At 46.2% G+C, this 10,830-nt stretch overlaps 1 protein-coding gene across 1 annotated transcript; it reads left to right on the forward strand.

Annotated features, from left to right (window-relative positions):
• Positions 1–4,195: 4,195 nt before the first annotated feature.
• On the forward strand, positions 4,196–10,672 carry asb14a (ankyrin repeat and SOCS box containing 14a). Its single transcript, XM_066673058.1, has 9 exons — positions 4,196–4,323; positions 5,563–5,615; positions 5,698–5,829; positions 6,465–6,623; positions 6,812–7,057; positions 7,168–7,339; positions 7,865–8,408; positions 8,696–8,849; positions 10,416–10,672. Exons 1-9 carry the CDS (start codon positions 4,196–4,198, stop codon positions 10,592–10,594), a joined length of 1,767 nt encoding a protein of 588 aa, XP_066529155.1. The 3' UTR covers positions 10,595–10,672.
• Positions 10,673–10,830: the final 158 nt, after the last annotated feature.

Here is a 10,830-nt window from a genome sequence, read left to right on the forward strand (position 1 = left end):
ACCCACAGGCCTTCAGGTTCCCCAGAATGTTTATAATAAATTAGATACAGGGAATAATGCAGTCCTGGGGTTGTGTCCAGCGGTAAACAGGATGTGTCTTTCCGAGACGTTGCTCTGCTCTGTGGTGGGCAGCTGCTGCTCTTTCTGGAACATTCCCCGGAGAGCGAGCGCTCGCGGCTGTGACGAGGTCGTCCTCTGCTCGATTGCTTTTGTTGCACTTTGTGCACATTAATATTCCATGAATTTCCTTCAGCTGCCAACACTTTCTCCACGGCCTGAATATGGGCCACAATCATCAAAGCAGTGACTGATCTGTTGGGAAATATATGAAGCCCACTGCAGTTTAATCCAGTTCTACACTGCACTGAGACACTTCACTGCGCTTTGATCTACAGCAGCCTTCATCACCATTACACTGTCCACAGGTCAGTGACGGAGCTGTGTGTGTGTGTGTGTGGGGGGGGATGAAGGAGACCCCCAGTTACTTCTCTACAACATGACTGCACCAGTTTAACCTCCATTAACTCTACATACAGAGCCCTAAAATGTGTAGATCTTAGGTTAGTCTGTATTCTTTAATTCAGAATAATTCAGATTATTCATTCTTTCATTCATTCATTGTCTGTAACCCTTATCCAGTCCAGGGTCGCGGTGGGTCCAGAGCCTACCTGGAATCATTGGGCGCAAGGTGGGAATACACCCTGGAGGTCAACTCACACATTCACTCACACCTACGGACACTTTTTTGAGTCCCCAATCCACCTACCAATGTGTGTTTTTGCAGCGTGGGAAGAAACCGGAGCACCCGGAGGAAACCCACGCAGACACAGAGAGAACACACCACACTCCTCACACACAGTCACCTGGAGGAAACCCACACAGACACAGAGAGAACACACCACACTCCTCACACACAGTCACCCAGAGGAAACCCACACAGACATAGGGAGAACACACCACACTCCTCACAGACAGTCACCCGGAGGAAACCCACGCAGACACTGGTAGCACACCACACTCCTCACACACAGTCACCTGGAGGAAACCCACGCAGACACAGAGAGAACACACCACACTCCTCACAGACAGTCACCCGGAGGTAACCCACGCAGACACAGAGAGAACACACCACACTCCTCTCACACAGTCACCCGGAGGAAACCTATGCAGACACAGGGAGAACTCACCACACTCCTCACACACAGTCACCTGGAGCAGGAATCAAACCCACAACCTAAAGGACCCTGGAGCTGTGTGAGTGCGACACCTACCTGCTGCTCCACCGTGACACCCCTATTCAAATATTCATTATTTATTATTTTAGGAAAAAAGGAAGACTTTAAATCTATGAAGGAACACATGTGGAATTATGTAGTAAAGAAAAAAGCCAGAGTATGTTTTATACTTTAGACTCTTCACAGTAGCCCCCTGTTGCTTTGATGACAGCTTCACACACTCTCTCCGTTCTCTCAGTCGGCTTCATGAGGTCGTCACCTGGAACGGTTTTCAGTGAACAGCTGTGGCCTCGTCGAGAGTTAATCTGTAGAAGCGCTCCCTTCTGAATGTGTCTGAGACTGTAACTGGGGTTGTACAGAGGTAGGGGCTGGTACACAGTTCTATACAGTGACTAGCTCTACTCCACCAATCACTGATGAGGAGGTGTGTCCAAACTTTTGACTGGTACTGTGTATATTCTGAGAATAAAGTTGGAATATATTTGAGAACAAAAATCAGAATAATTCAGAGAAACACTGTTATATTATTGATCTATTTTCATAAAACTAATATTCAGAGAGTCTCTGCTCCATAGAGCGAGCTGTGGAATAATCAGCTTTCAATAAGCCGTAACATGACGGAGCCTCATGGGCACGCCGGGGTTCCTCAATTTCTCTGGATTTTTATCATCGTTCTAATAGTATCCTGTGAAACTACATGCCCCCTTCTGAAAAAAAAAAATGGATTCTTGCACCGATTCACTGTTTAAATATTAATAACAGTCTGGTCCTGGAGTGCCAGAGGACTGAGTATTTATTCCTGAAATCTATATCATAGTAAGGCTTCAACAATACACTGCTTTCCCCAGTTACACTGCAATGGGCTGTGTCTGCCTCCTTGTGCCTGCAGCGAAATATTCTGACTTCATTCTCTGAATTATTCTGACGTTAAAACACAGTGGTATCAAACCCTTTAAATCTGCAACTGAAATATGAACAGATTCAGCAGCACAGGCCTGTCCGTATATTTATGGCCCTGAATGCACTGTGTGGGCGTTTGCATCCCTTTTTGTGCACAAGACCCAACTGAGACACAGCTGAAGTCACATCTGCAGAAAGGTCCTGAAAAGATAAATGAAATGGTGGAGCGTAAGAGGATTCCCTGGAGATTAGAGCTGAAACATGGGAGGTAAGATATAAATATGATGAGGAGTGTAATACCTGCTGGGAGGAGGCCAGCGATGACCTAGTTTAACCTGAGCTATAATTCAATCATCTCCTAACAGCTGGATTCCATATTTATGCCCTGTCCTCCCCTCACAGAGAGACTGGAGTCCACAGTGAGACAGTGCTACTCCCTGAGACACAACACAACGACATTCTGGAGTCACTGTGTCATTTCTGGATTCCGACCTCAGCATTACAGCATCTCAGTTTAACCGCAAGCATCCGTCTTATTTCTGAAGGTAGTCCGCTCATTCGCCCAGGTGCCTGAGAAGTCATTTCACGTTGCCCTCTAGTGGTCAGAACTTAGAAAGCTTGTGGCCTGTCAATCTTTCTCGGTTCAGCTCCTGCTGAGAGATTCCTCTCCCCAGAGGTGACGCTGAGAGCTCTGACAGCCTGAGGCCAGCCTCCAGCGGTGATATCAGCTCAGGCCCTTCATTAATCCACCCTCTCAGTGACCTTCACCCCTCCGCTCGGTGGCCACGGCCAAACATCTGTCTGCTACAAGTGTCAAAAGTCTGACGTTTTCGTAGAGAGATGTGCTCAGATGATATTTAGGGCTTCACCTTGTGGTGTTGGACCCTCGTCTTCAGGGCAGAGTTTAGTTATAAAATCAACTGTTTTCCTCTCGATTGTGGTTTCTCTTCTCTTCTCTTTTCCCGTTTCCCAGTGTATCGTCTCCTCCTCCTCCTCTCCATTCTGTGATGTCTTTCAAAGTCCTGAGCTCTAACTCAGTGTAGAACTAAACCTTGAGGATGGATCTTGGCTTGTGTGTATGGTCCTTGAAAACCTCAAACGCTAATGTCCTTAAAATTATTATGAAATAAATTATGAAAATTATGAAAATACATCTCATGTAAACACAGGGTTCCACTGGTTAACATGGTTCAGATGTTGAGGGCTGCTGCTTCTCCTAAGCCCTGGCTCCAGAGAAATCCTCCTGACACCTTTGTTTTTAAAGGTGTAGCAGCTGAAGATGAGAGTCCTGCTGAACCTGTGGGTGTAGCTGTATGCCGTGTTGTAAATGATGAGGCCTTTGCACTTATGCAGCGTAACCTAATCATTCTTCTTGGCCACGAGAGCCCAGTCTGAGAGGCTAGGAACAGAGCTCACTGAGCCAGGTCCATGCAAGCGGCCTTGGTCTGTCCCATGATCAGATATTTATAGCAGGGCCATGACATAAATAACCCAGAGTGCAGCTCAGAGACAGCCCCTAAACCACGCTGTGACTCATGACAGCCGAGCGATTTCGTTAGTAAACTCTACTATAAACATTCATCAGGGACTGAGATGACCACGGCTGTGTGAAGCGGGTGAGTACCAGGTTCCTCTGTGGGTGTGAGCCACTGAACAGCAGTGAGTGTTAAAGCAGGTCAGGTTCTGTTTATTTCAGGGATGTGTGCTTATGTTGTTGAGCTAAATGTGTTGTTTACAGTCGGACCTCAGGTAAACAGCAAAGATAACACAGAGTATCACACCCAGCGTAGAATCTGAACACTGTCTCCACTGCCTTCATTCTCCTAACAGTTATTTAATTCCAGTCCTCTCCTCTCCTCTCCTCTGTCCTCTCCTGTCCTGGTCCTGTCCTGGTCCTGTCCTCTCTGTCCTCTCCTGAGTAACTCATCTGTACAGACTTAATTACATAAATCCCATAAATAAACTGATAAGAATTCGACCGACCCGAAGCTGTGCTGGAGTAAGAGTTCGTTCCCACTGCGGAGGCCGACTGAATGTTGGCCACGACTCAAGACTCCATGATGGATTTTGAAACCCCAGAAGAGATTTTTGATGAGGATGTGGCAACCCAGTACATGATTGAGCAGAGCATCCTGCCCAGCAGTAAACAGGTGGAGTTTACCGACGTCTTCCCTGGAGATCGATGCAGGTGAACGTTGTTTGTGACCTTGTTGTGAACAGGTTGTTGGTTTATTGCAGGGAGCAGCCGCAGATTTTATTTCCAGTTCAGCAAAGAGTCTCCTACAGCTGGCCAGTCATTTCAGGATTCAGCTGCTCAGACTCATGTCGTCAGATTCACTTCTGATTTATTTATTAAATTGAGCTGCCACTGACCTCCGGATAACACAGAAACTCCTGCCATCACCCTCATCACCAACATCACCATTATCACCACTAACATCACCCTCATCACCAACATCACCCTCATCACCAACATCACCATTATCAGTACTAACATCACCATAAACCACTAACATCACCAGCTTCACCATTATCACCACTAACATCACCATTATCACCACTAACATCCCCATTATCACCACTAACATTACCCTCATCACCAACATCACCATTATCACCACTAATATCACCATCATCATCACCATCACCACTAACATCACCATCATCATCATCATCATCACCATAACAACTAACATCACCAGCTTCACCATTATCACCACTAACATCAACATCACCAATAACATCACCACTAACATCACCATCATCACCATAACCACTAACATCACCAACTTCACCATTATCACCACTAACGTCTCCATTATCCAACTAACATCACCATTATCACTACTAACATCACCATCATCATCATCAATATCACCACTAACATCACCATCATCACCATAACCACTAACATCACCAGCTTCACCATTATCACCACTAACATCACCATCATCACCATAACCACTAACATCACCAACTTCACCCTTATCACCACTGACATCACCATTATTACCACTAACATCCCCATTATCACCACTAACATCCCCATCACCACTAAAACTAAAACAAATTCTACAAACACCAGTACCCCATCACCATCACTATTACTAATACCACCAATACTACTACCACTACAACCACTAGCACCAACACAACCACCATTACTACTAATAATACTGATAAACTTTATTACTAGAGCGTGCTTGGTACTTGCAGCAGCTCATTGTGAATTACAGAGAAGAGATAATACTTTAAACAACACTGTAGACCATACACCACAGGGTGGATGAATTTTATACTCAAAGTTAAACCTGGAAGAGCTTTTAATAAAGAGCTGAATTCGAGGCGTATGTGTTAAATGTTCCGTACGTCCTGAAGGTACCGCGCTGAACGAATGAATGATTGTCTGCATGATTTTTGTCTTTAGGATATTTCAGACAAGTCCAGAAAGAGACAAAGTGTCCAGTGCCATCAGTCGAGGTGAGATTGTGGAGAAAGTGTTTCTGCGTTACCTGCTGTCCTCCTGTTCTCCACTGAATGGTCCTGTGTTGCTGATTAATAGGCGACGAGGCTGCGCTCCAGAAGCTCACCGTCCACCAGGACGCTTTCTCTGAGGAGGACAACACCGGCCATATTCCCTTACACGAGGCCGCCATGCAGAACAACCAGTACATCCTCCAGATCACCTTCAAAGGTCTGAGTGACCTCATCTGTTCTCACACTCATATCTCTGCATTTGAAACGCAGCCAGTCACACAAGACATTTAATATTTCAGGTCTTTAGACAAACTCTGGTTAGGAGCCCAGCCGCTGCCCTGAGCCCTGGGTCCAGTGTTTCAGATACAAAACACCTGTTATAAAACACGAGAAACATTACTCGAGTACACAGGCTTTATAACAGAGGAAATTATATACACAATTAACAAACTGGGCCCAGTTTCCCAAAAACCTCTTAATGTTAAGATCATTTTAATGGAGAGAGAGAGAGTATTCTCTGTGATGCTCACTCTACCAGCCCAGAAATGTATATCTGAATACATCTGAAAAACAGTCCAGAGTGTATACACCACTGATGGTTTGTTTACAGCGCCCCCTGTTGGGTTGGAAGCAAGAGAAATGGGTGGTTGTAAGGGTCTGAGAAGCGCTAAACTGTGATGGTCATAATAAGAAAGGTTCCAGAGACCACAGGACACCTTCAGAGGTGTGAGGAGCCCAGGCCTCTAAAATAATAGCCAAACTAAAATAATGGCCAAACATCTGTAAATACCTTCTTATTATTATCTCACGGTGTCAACATTGCCCCTTTATTATACTGATGCTTCACTGCAGCTTCTCCCACGGATGCTAAGCACAGGAGAACTCACCGAGGCAAGACTCCACTGTTCTTGGCGGTAGAGAAGGGTCTTCTGGACAATGCCTGCTACCTGCTGGACAATGGGAGTAGTCCAGATTGCCTGGACGGTGAGGAGGACACGCCTCTTTTCATAGGTGAGTAAATCAGTTGCTTCTACTCACTTTAAGAAAACTTGGAAGGACGTAAACCTCCGTTATCTGTCAGCCGTGTGGCTCCAGCAGGTCCTGGATGCACGATTACATTCGGGCTCAGAGGAAAACGGTATGTTCAAACAGGTCTGTTCTCACTGTCACTGTCCTGACCATGTCCTTAATGTCCCCAGCAATAAGAAACAACCACTACGACATGATGAAGCTCCTTCTCTTCTTTAACATCCGTGTGAACCAGGAGGGGGCCAACCGCAGGACAGCGCTCCACGAGGCCGCTCGCCTCGGACTGACCGACATCGTGGAACTGCTGCTGAAGTCAGGGGCCAACGCCGACCCCCGGAGCGCCTACGGACTCACTCCACTGGCCCTGGCCGCACAGGCTGGACACCTGGAGATAGTGAAGGCCCTCCTCAGCAAAGGTCACTCATCAGTGAAATAGAGAAGGACTTGCATGACCACATCTACTGAAGCAGAACCCTTTAGTGATGATATTATCGTTATATACCATTCAGCTGTGTTTGACCTGCAGGGGCTGATGTGATGTCACAGGCTCAAGACAGCGCCACAATCCTCTTTGAGGCATCGGCGTCCGGGAACCCTGAGGTCATTTCTCTGCTGCTGGAGCACGGAGCGGACGCTAATGTTCCCAAACACACAGGACACCTCCCCATCCACAGAGTGGCCCACCGCGGACACGTGAAGTGAGGACCCCGTCTCTCCATCACCTTCAATCAGTCGATCAATCAACCTTTATTTTAACTTTGTTTATTTTCAACGTAGTATTTACAGAGGACAGGAAGTGAAAAAAAATAAAAAAGTATATTTAATCAATTAAATCAACATTGGAACATGATTAAACTAAAAGCAACAAGATGAAACAATCAAAGTAACAGAAGAATAAGAGAAAGAATGCCACAAAATGAACAAATATGGGTTCAATTAGTAACATAAGATAAAGAATGAAATATATATTATTATAATTACATTAATTCATTCATTCATTATCTGTAACCCTTATCCCTTATATAGGACTCTATTCTCCCTGTTACAGCTCAGTGGAGCTGTTTACAATGTCTTTACATAGTTAGTACATAGTTAGGAAAGTAAACATTCTGTTGGTTTCGTGGACATTTTCACTGAGCTATGAATGAGAAAAAACCCCTAAGTGTCTTGAGAATGTAAGGTGTGGCTCCACTGTGTAAACAGCTGTGCTCTTCTGTCATTAGAGCTCTGTCTCTGCTGATCCCTGTGACCACCTGGGAGGCTGTGGAAGAGAGTGGGATGAGTCCACTCCACTCCGCAGCTGCCGGTGGACACGTCCAGTGCCTGGAGATGCTGCTGGACGCCGATTACGACCCCAACTTCATGCTGTATGCCTGGGTGCGCCGCAATTATGACGACCAGCGTAAATCTGCGCTGTACTTCGCCGTGTGTAACGAGGACCTGCAGTCCACCAGGTTACTGCTGGAGGCAGGAGCCATGCCCAACCAGGACCCGGTCAAGTGCCTGCAGGTGGCGCTACGCCTGGGCAACTACGAGCTGATAGAAACCCTACTGAGGTATGGGGCCAACGTCAACTACTTCTGCAGAGTGAACACCACCCACTTCCCCTCCGCCCTGCAGTACGCCCTAAAGGACGAGGTGGTGCTGAGGATGCTGCTTAACTATGGCTATGAGGTGCAGCGCTGCTTCCACTGTCCATATGGAGATAGAGCCCACATACCTGACGACTACGAGGGCTGGACCCCTTCAGTCATCAAGGACACCACAGTGAGATACAGATGACACCTACTTCTACTCACAGAAGAACCTTCTTTATCCAGAATAAAATATATGATTATGCACAGAATAGGAAATGATGTAAAAAATAAATCAATGAAAAATATTGATAAATGTATTAATATAGTATTCATACATTTTAAAAAATAGCTTTATTATTATCATCAGTTAATGCCAGTATTTGAGCACAGTGTTAAATCCTATGTGTGATTTCTTTTTCACTGAAAAGGAGTGAAATGCCGTTACTGTGGTTTTCTCTTATCGCTCTGACCCCACAGTTCTGTGAAGTGATCACTGTGTACTGGCTGAAACATCTGGCTGGAAATATCGTGCGCATCATGTTAGATTACGTCGACCATGTCAGGTTTTGCTGCAAACTCAAGGCGACTCTGATGGAGCACAAACAGTGGCCGGAGATCTGCACGATTCAAGGTGAGCATTGAAACGGATTTATTTCTCAACTGTCCTCTATTTCCTGATTTCAAACCTGTTTTAAAATGGTATTGAAACTTACAGAAATATTCTCATATTATTGCTGAAAGTGTACACTTTAAAGCTAGAGTTAAATAAATAACTTTCCCTTAATCTCAGTGCAAGGCCTGTTTTTCTCCCCCAAGTTAATGCAGTTAAAATGGCAGTCAAATGCCAACCATTTCACTATTGCATTATTCATGGCGACCTCTGGTGGCCAAACATGAGAACCACAACCACAACGACAGCCGTTCTGTCCCGAGTGTGGATTTTAAACAGGTTTTTAAACAGGCCCTGAATGCACTTGTGATGCTGCTGCTAAAATAACTACTTTTAAGTACATTTTAACTGCAATTTCCTTCTGGCATCAATAAAGTATTTCTGATTCTGATTTTGGGCGGCACAGTGGCGCAGCAGGTAGGTGTCGCAGTCACACAGCTCCAGGGGCCTGGAGGTTGTAGGTTTGATTCCCGCTCCGGGTGACTGTCTGTGAGTAGTGTGGTGTGTTCTCCCTGTCTCTGCGTGGGTTTCCTCCGGGTGACTGTCTGTAAGGAGTGTAGTGTGTTCTCCCTGTGTCTGTGTGGGTTTCCTCCAGGTGACTGTCTGTAAGGAGTGTGGTGTGTTCTCTCCGTGTCTGTGTGGGTTTCCTCCGGGTGACTGTCTGTGAGGAGTGTGGTGTGTTCTCCCCGTGTCTGCGTGGGTTTCCTCCGGGTGACTGTCTGTGAGGAGTGTGGTGTGTTCTCCCCTGTGTCTGCGTGGGTTTCCTCCGGGTGACTGTCTGTGAGTAGTGTGGTGTGTTCTCCCCGTGTCTGCGTGGGTTTCCTCCGGGTGACTGTGTGTGAGGAGTGTGGTGTGTTCTCCCTGTGTCTGCGTGGGTTTCTTCCGGGTGACTGTGTGTGAGGAGTGTGGTGTGTTCTCTCTGTGTCTGCGTGGGTTTCCTCCGGGTGACTGTCTGTGAGGAGTGTGGTGTGTTCTCTCTGTGTCTGCGTGGGTTTCCTCCGGGTGACTGTCTGTGAGGAGTGTGGTGTGTTCTCCCTGTGTCTGCGTGGGTTTCCTCCGGGTGACTGTCTGTGAGGAGTGTGGTGTGTTCTCTCTGTGTCTGCGTGGGTTTCCTCCGGGTGACTGTCTGTGAGGAGTGTGGTGTGTTCTCCCTGTGTCTGCGTGTGTTTCCTCCGGGTGACTGTCTGTGAGGAGTGTGGTGTGTTCTCCCTGTGTCTGCGTGGGTCTCCTCCGGGTGACTGTCTGTGAGGAGTGTGGTGTGTACTTCCTGTGTCTGCGTGGGTTGAACTGGATTAGGGTTACAGATAATGAATGTATGATTCAGATTTTTCATATTGTACTTGTTTGGGAAATTTAATACAACCTCCTACTGCAATTGTAACACATTAGAAGTTTTTGGCTGGGGACAACATTTGTAATAAAAGGAAAATATGTATTTATTCTTTATTTTTGCCAAACTGTCATTTGAATCATGCTTTCACTGTGTCAGCTCCCTGTACTGATTTAAGGCATGTTCTGCATCTTCAGAGAATGTCCGCTCCTTGCAGCACCTGTGTCGGCTGAGGATCAGAAAGTGTTTGGGCCGACTGCGTCTCCGAGCCCCGGTCTTCATGAGCTTCCTTCATCTGCCCAAACCCCTGAAGGATTATATTTTATACAAAGAGTATGACGTCTATGGTCAGAAGTGCCAAAGTCAGGCCGAGTGACACGGTATCTACCGCAGTCCAGAGCGTGAGGCTCCGTTCTTACAATCGATTAATCGGTTTATCAGAGTGATCAGTTTATCAGAGTGATCAGTGTAGCCTAGGGACTGCTTTTAATCGACACGGTCACCATCAAATCATTGTCAAATCCCTCCACTTTCCAGGAGAAGGAAAATGCTCTTCACTTTCTGTGGAACATTTTTGTGGCACATGGCTAAAGCATTTTAAATCACATTCTT

The sequence above is a fragment of the Hoplias malabaricus genome, chromosome 5 (assembly GCF_029633855.1).
Source record: "Hoplias malabaricus isolate fHopMal1 chromosome 5, fHopMal1.hap1, whole genome shotgun sequence".
Classification (NCBI taxonomy): domain Eukaryota; kingdom Metazoa; phylum Chordata; class Actinopteri; order Characiformes; family Erythrinidae; genus Hoplias; species Hoplias malabaricus.

Bases quoted from the DNA above. Each gene is read 5' to 3' on its own strand.
- asb14a (XM_066673058.1), top strand. From the start codon at position 4,196: ATGGATTTTGAAACCCCAGAAGAGATTTTTGATGAGGATGTGGCAACC. The intron at 5,830-6,464 runs GTCTGAGTGACC...GCTTCACTGCAG, and splicing joins CCTCCAGATCACCTTCAAAG to CTTCTCCCACGGATGCTAAG. The intron at 7,340-7,864 runs GTGAGGACCCCG...TTCTGTCATTAG, and splicing joins GCCCACCGCGGACACGTGAA to AGCTCTGTCTCTGCTGATCC.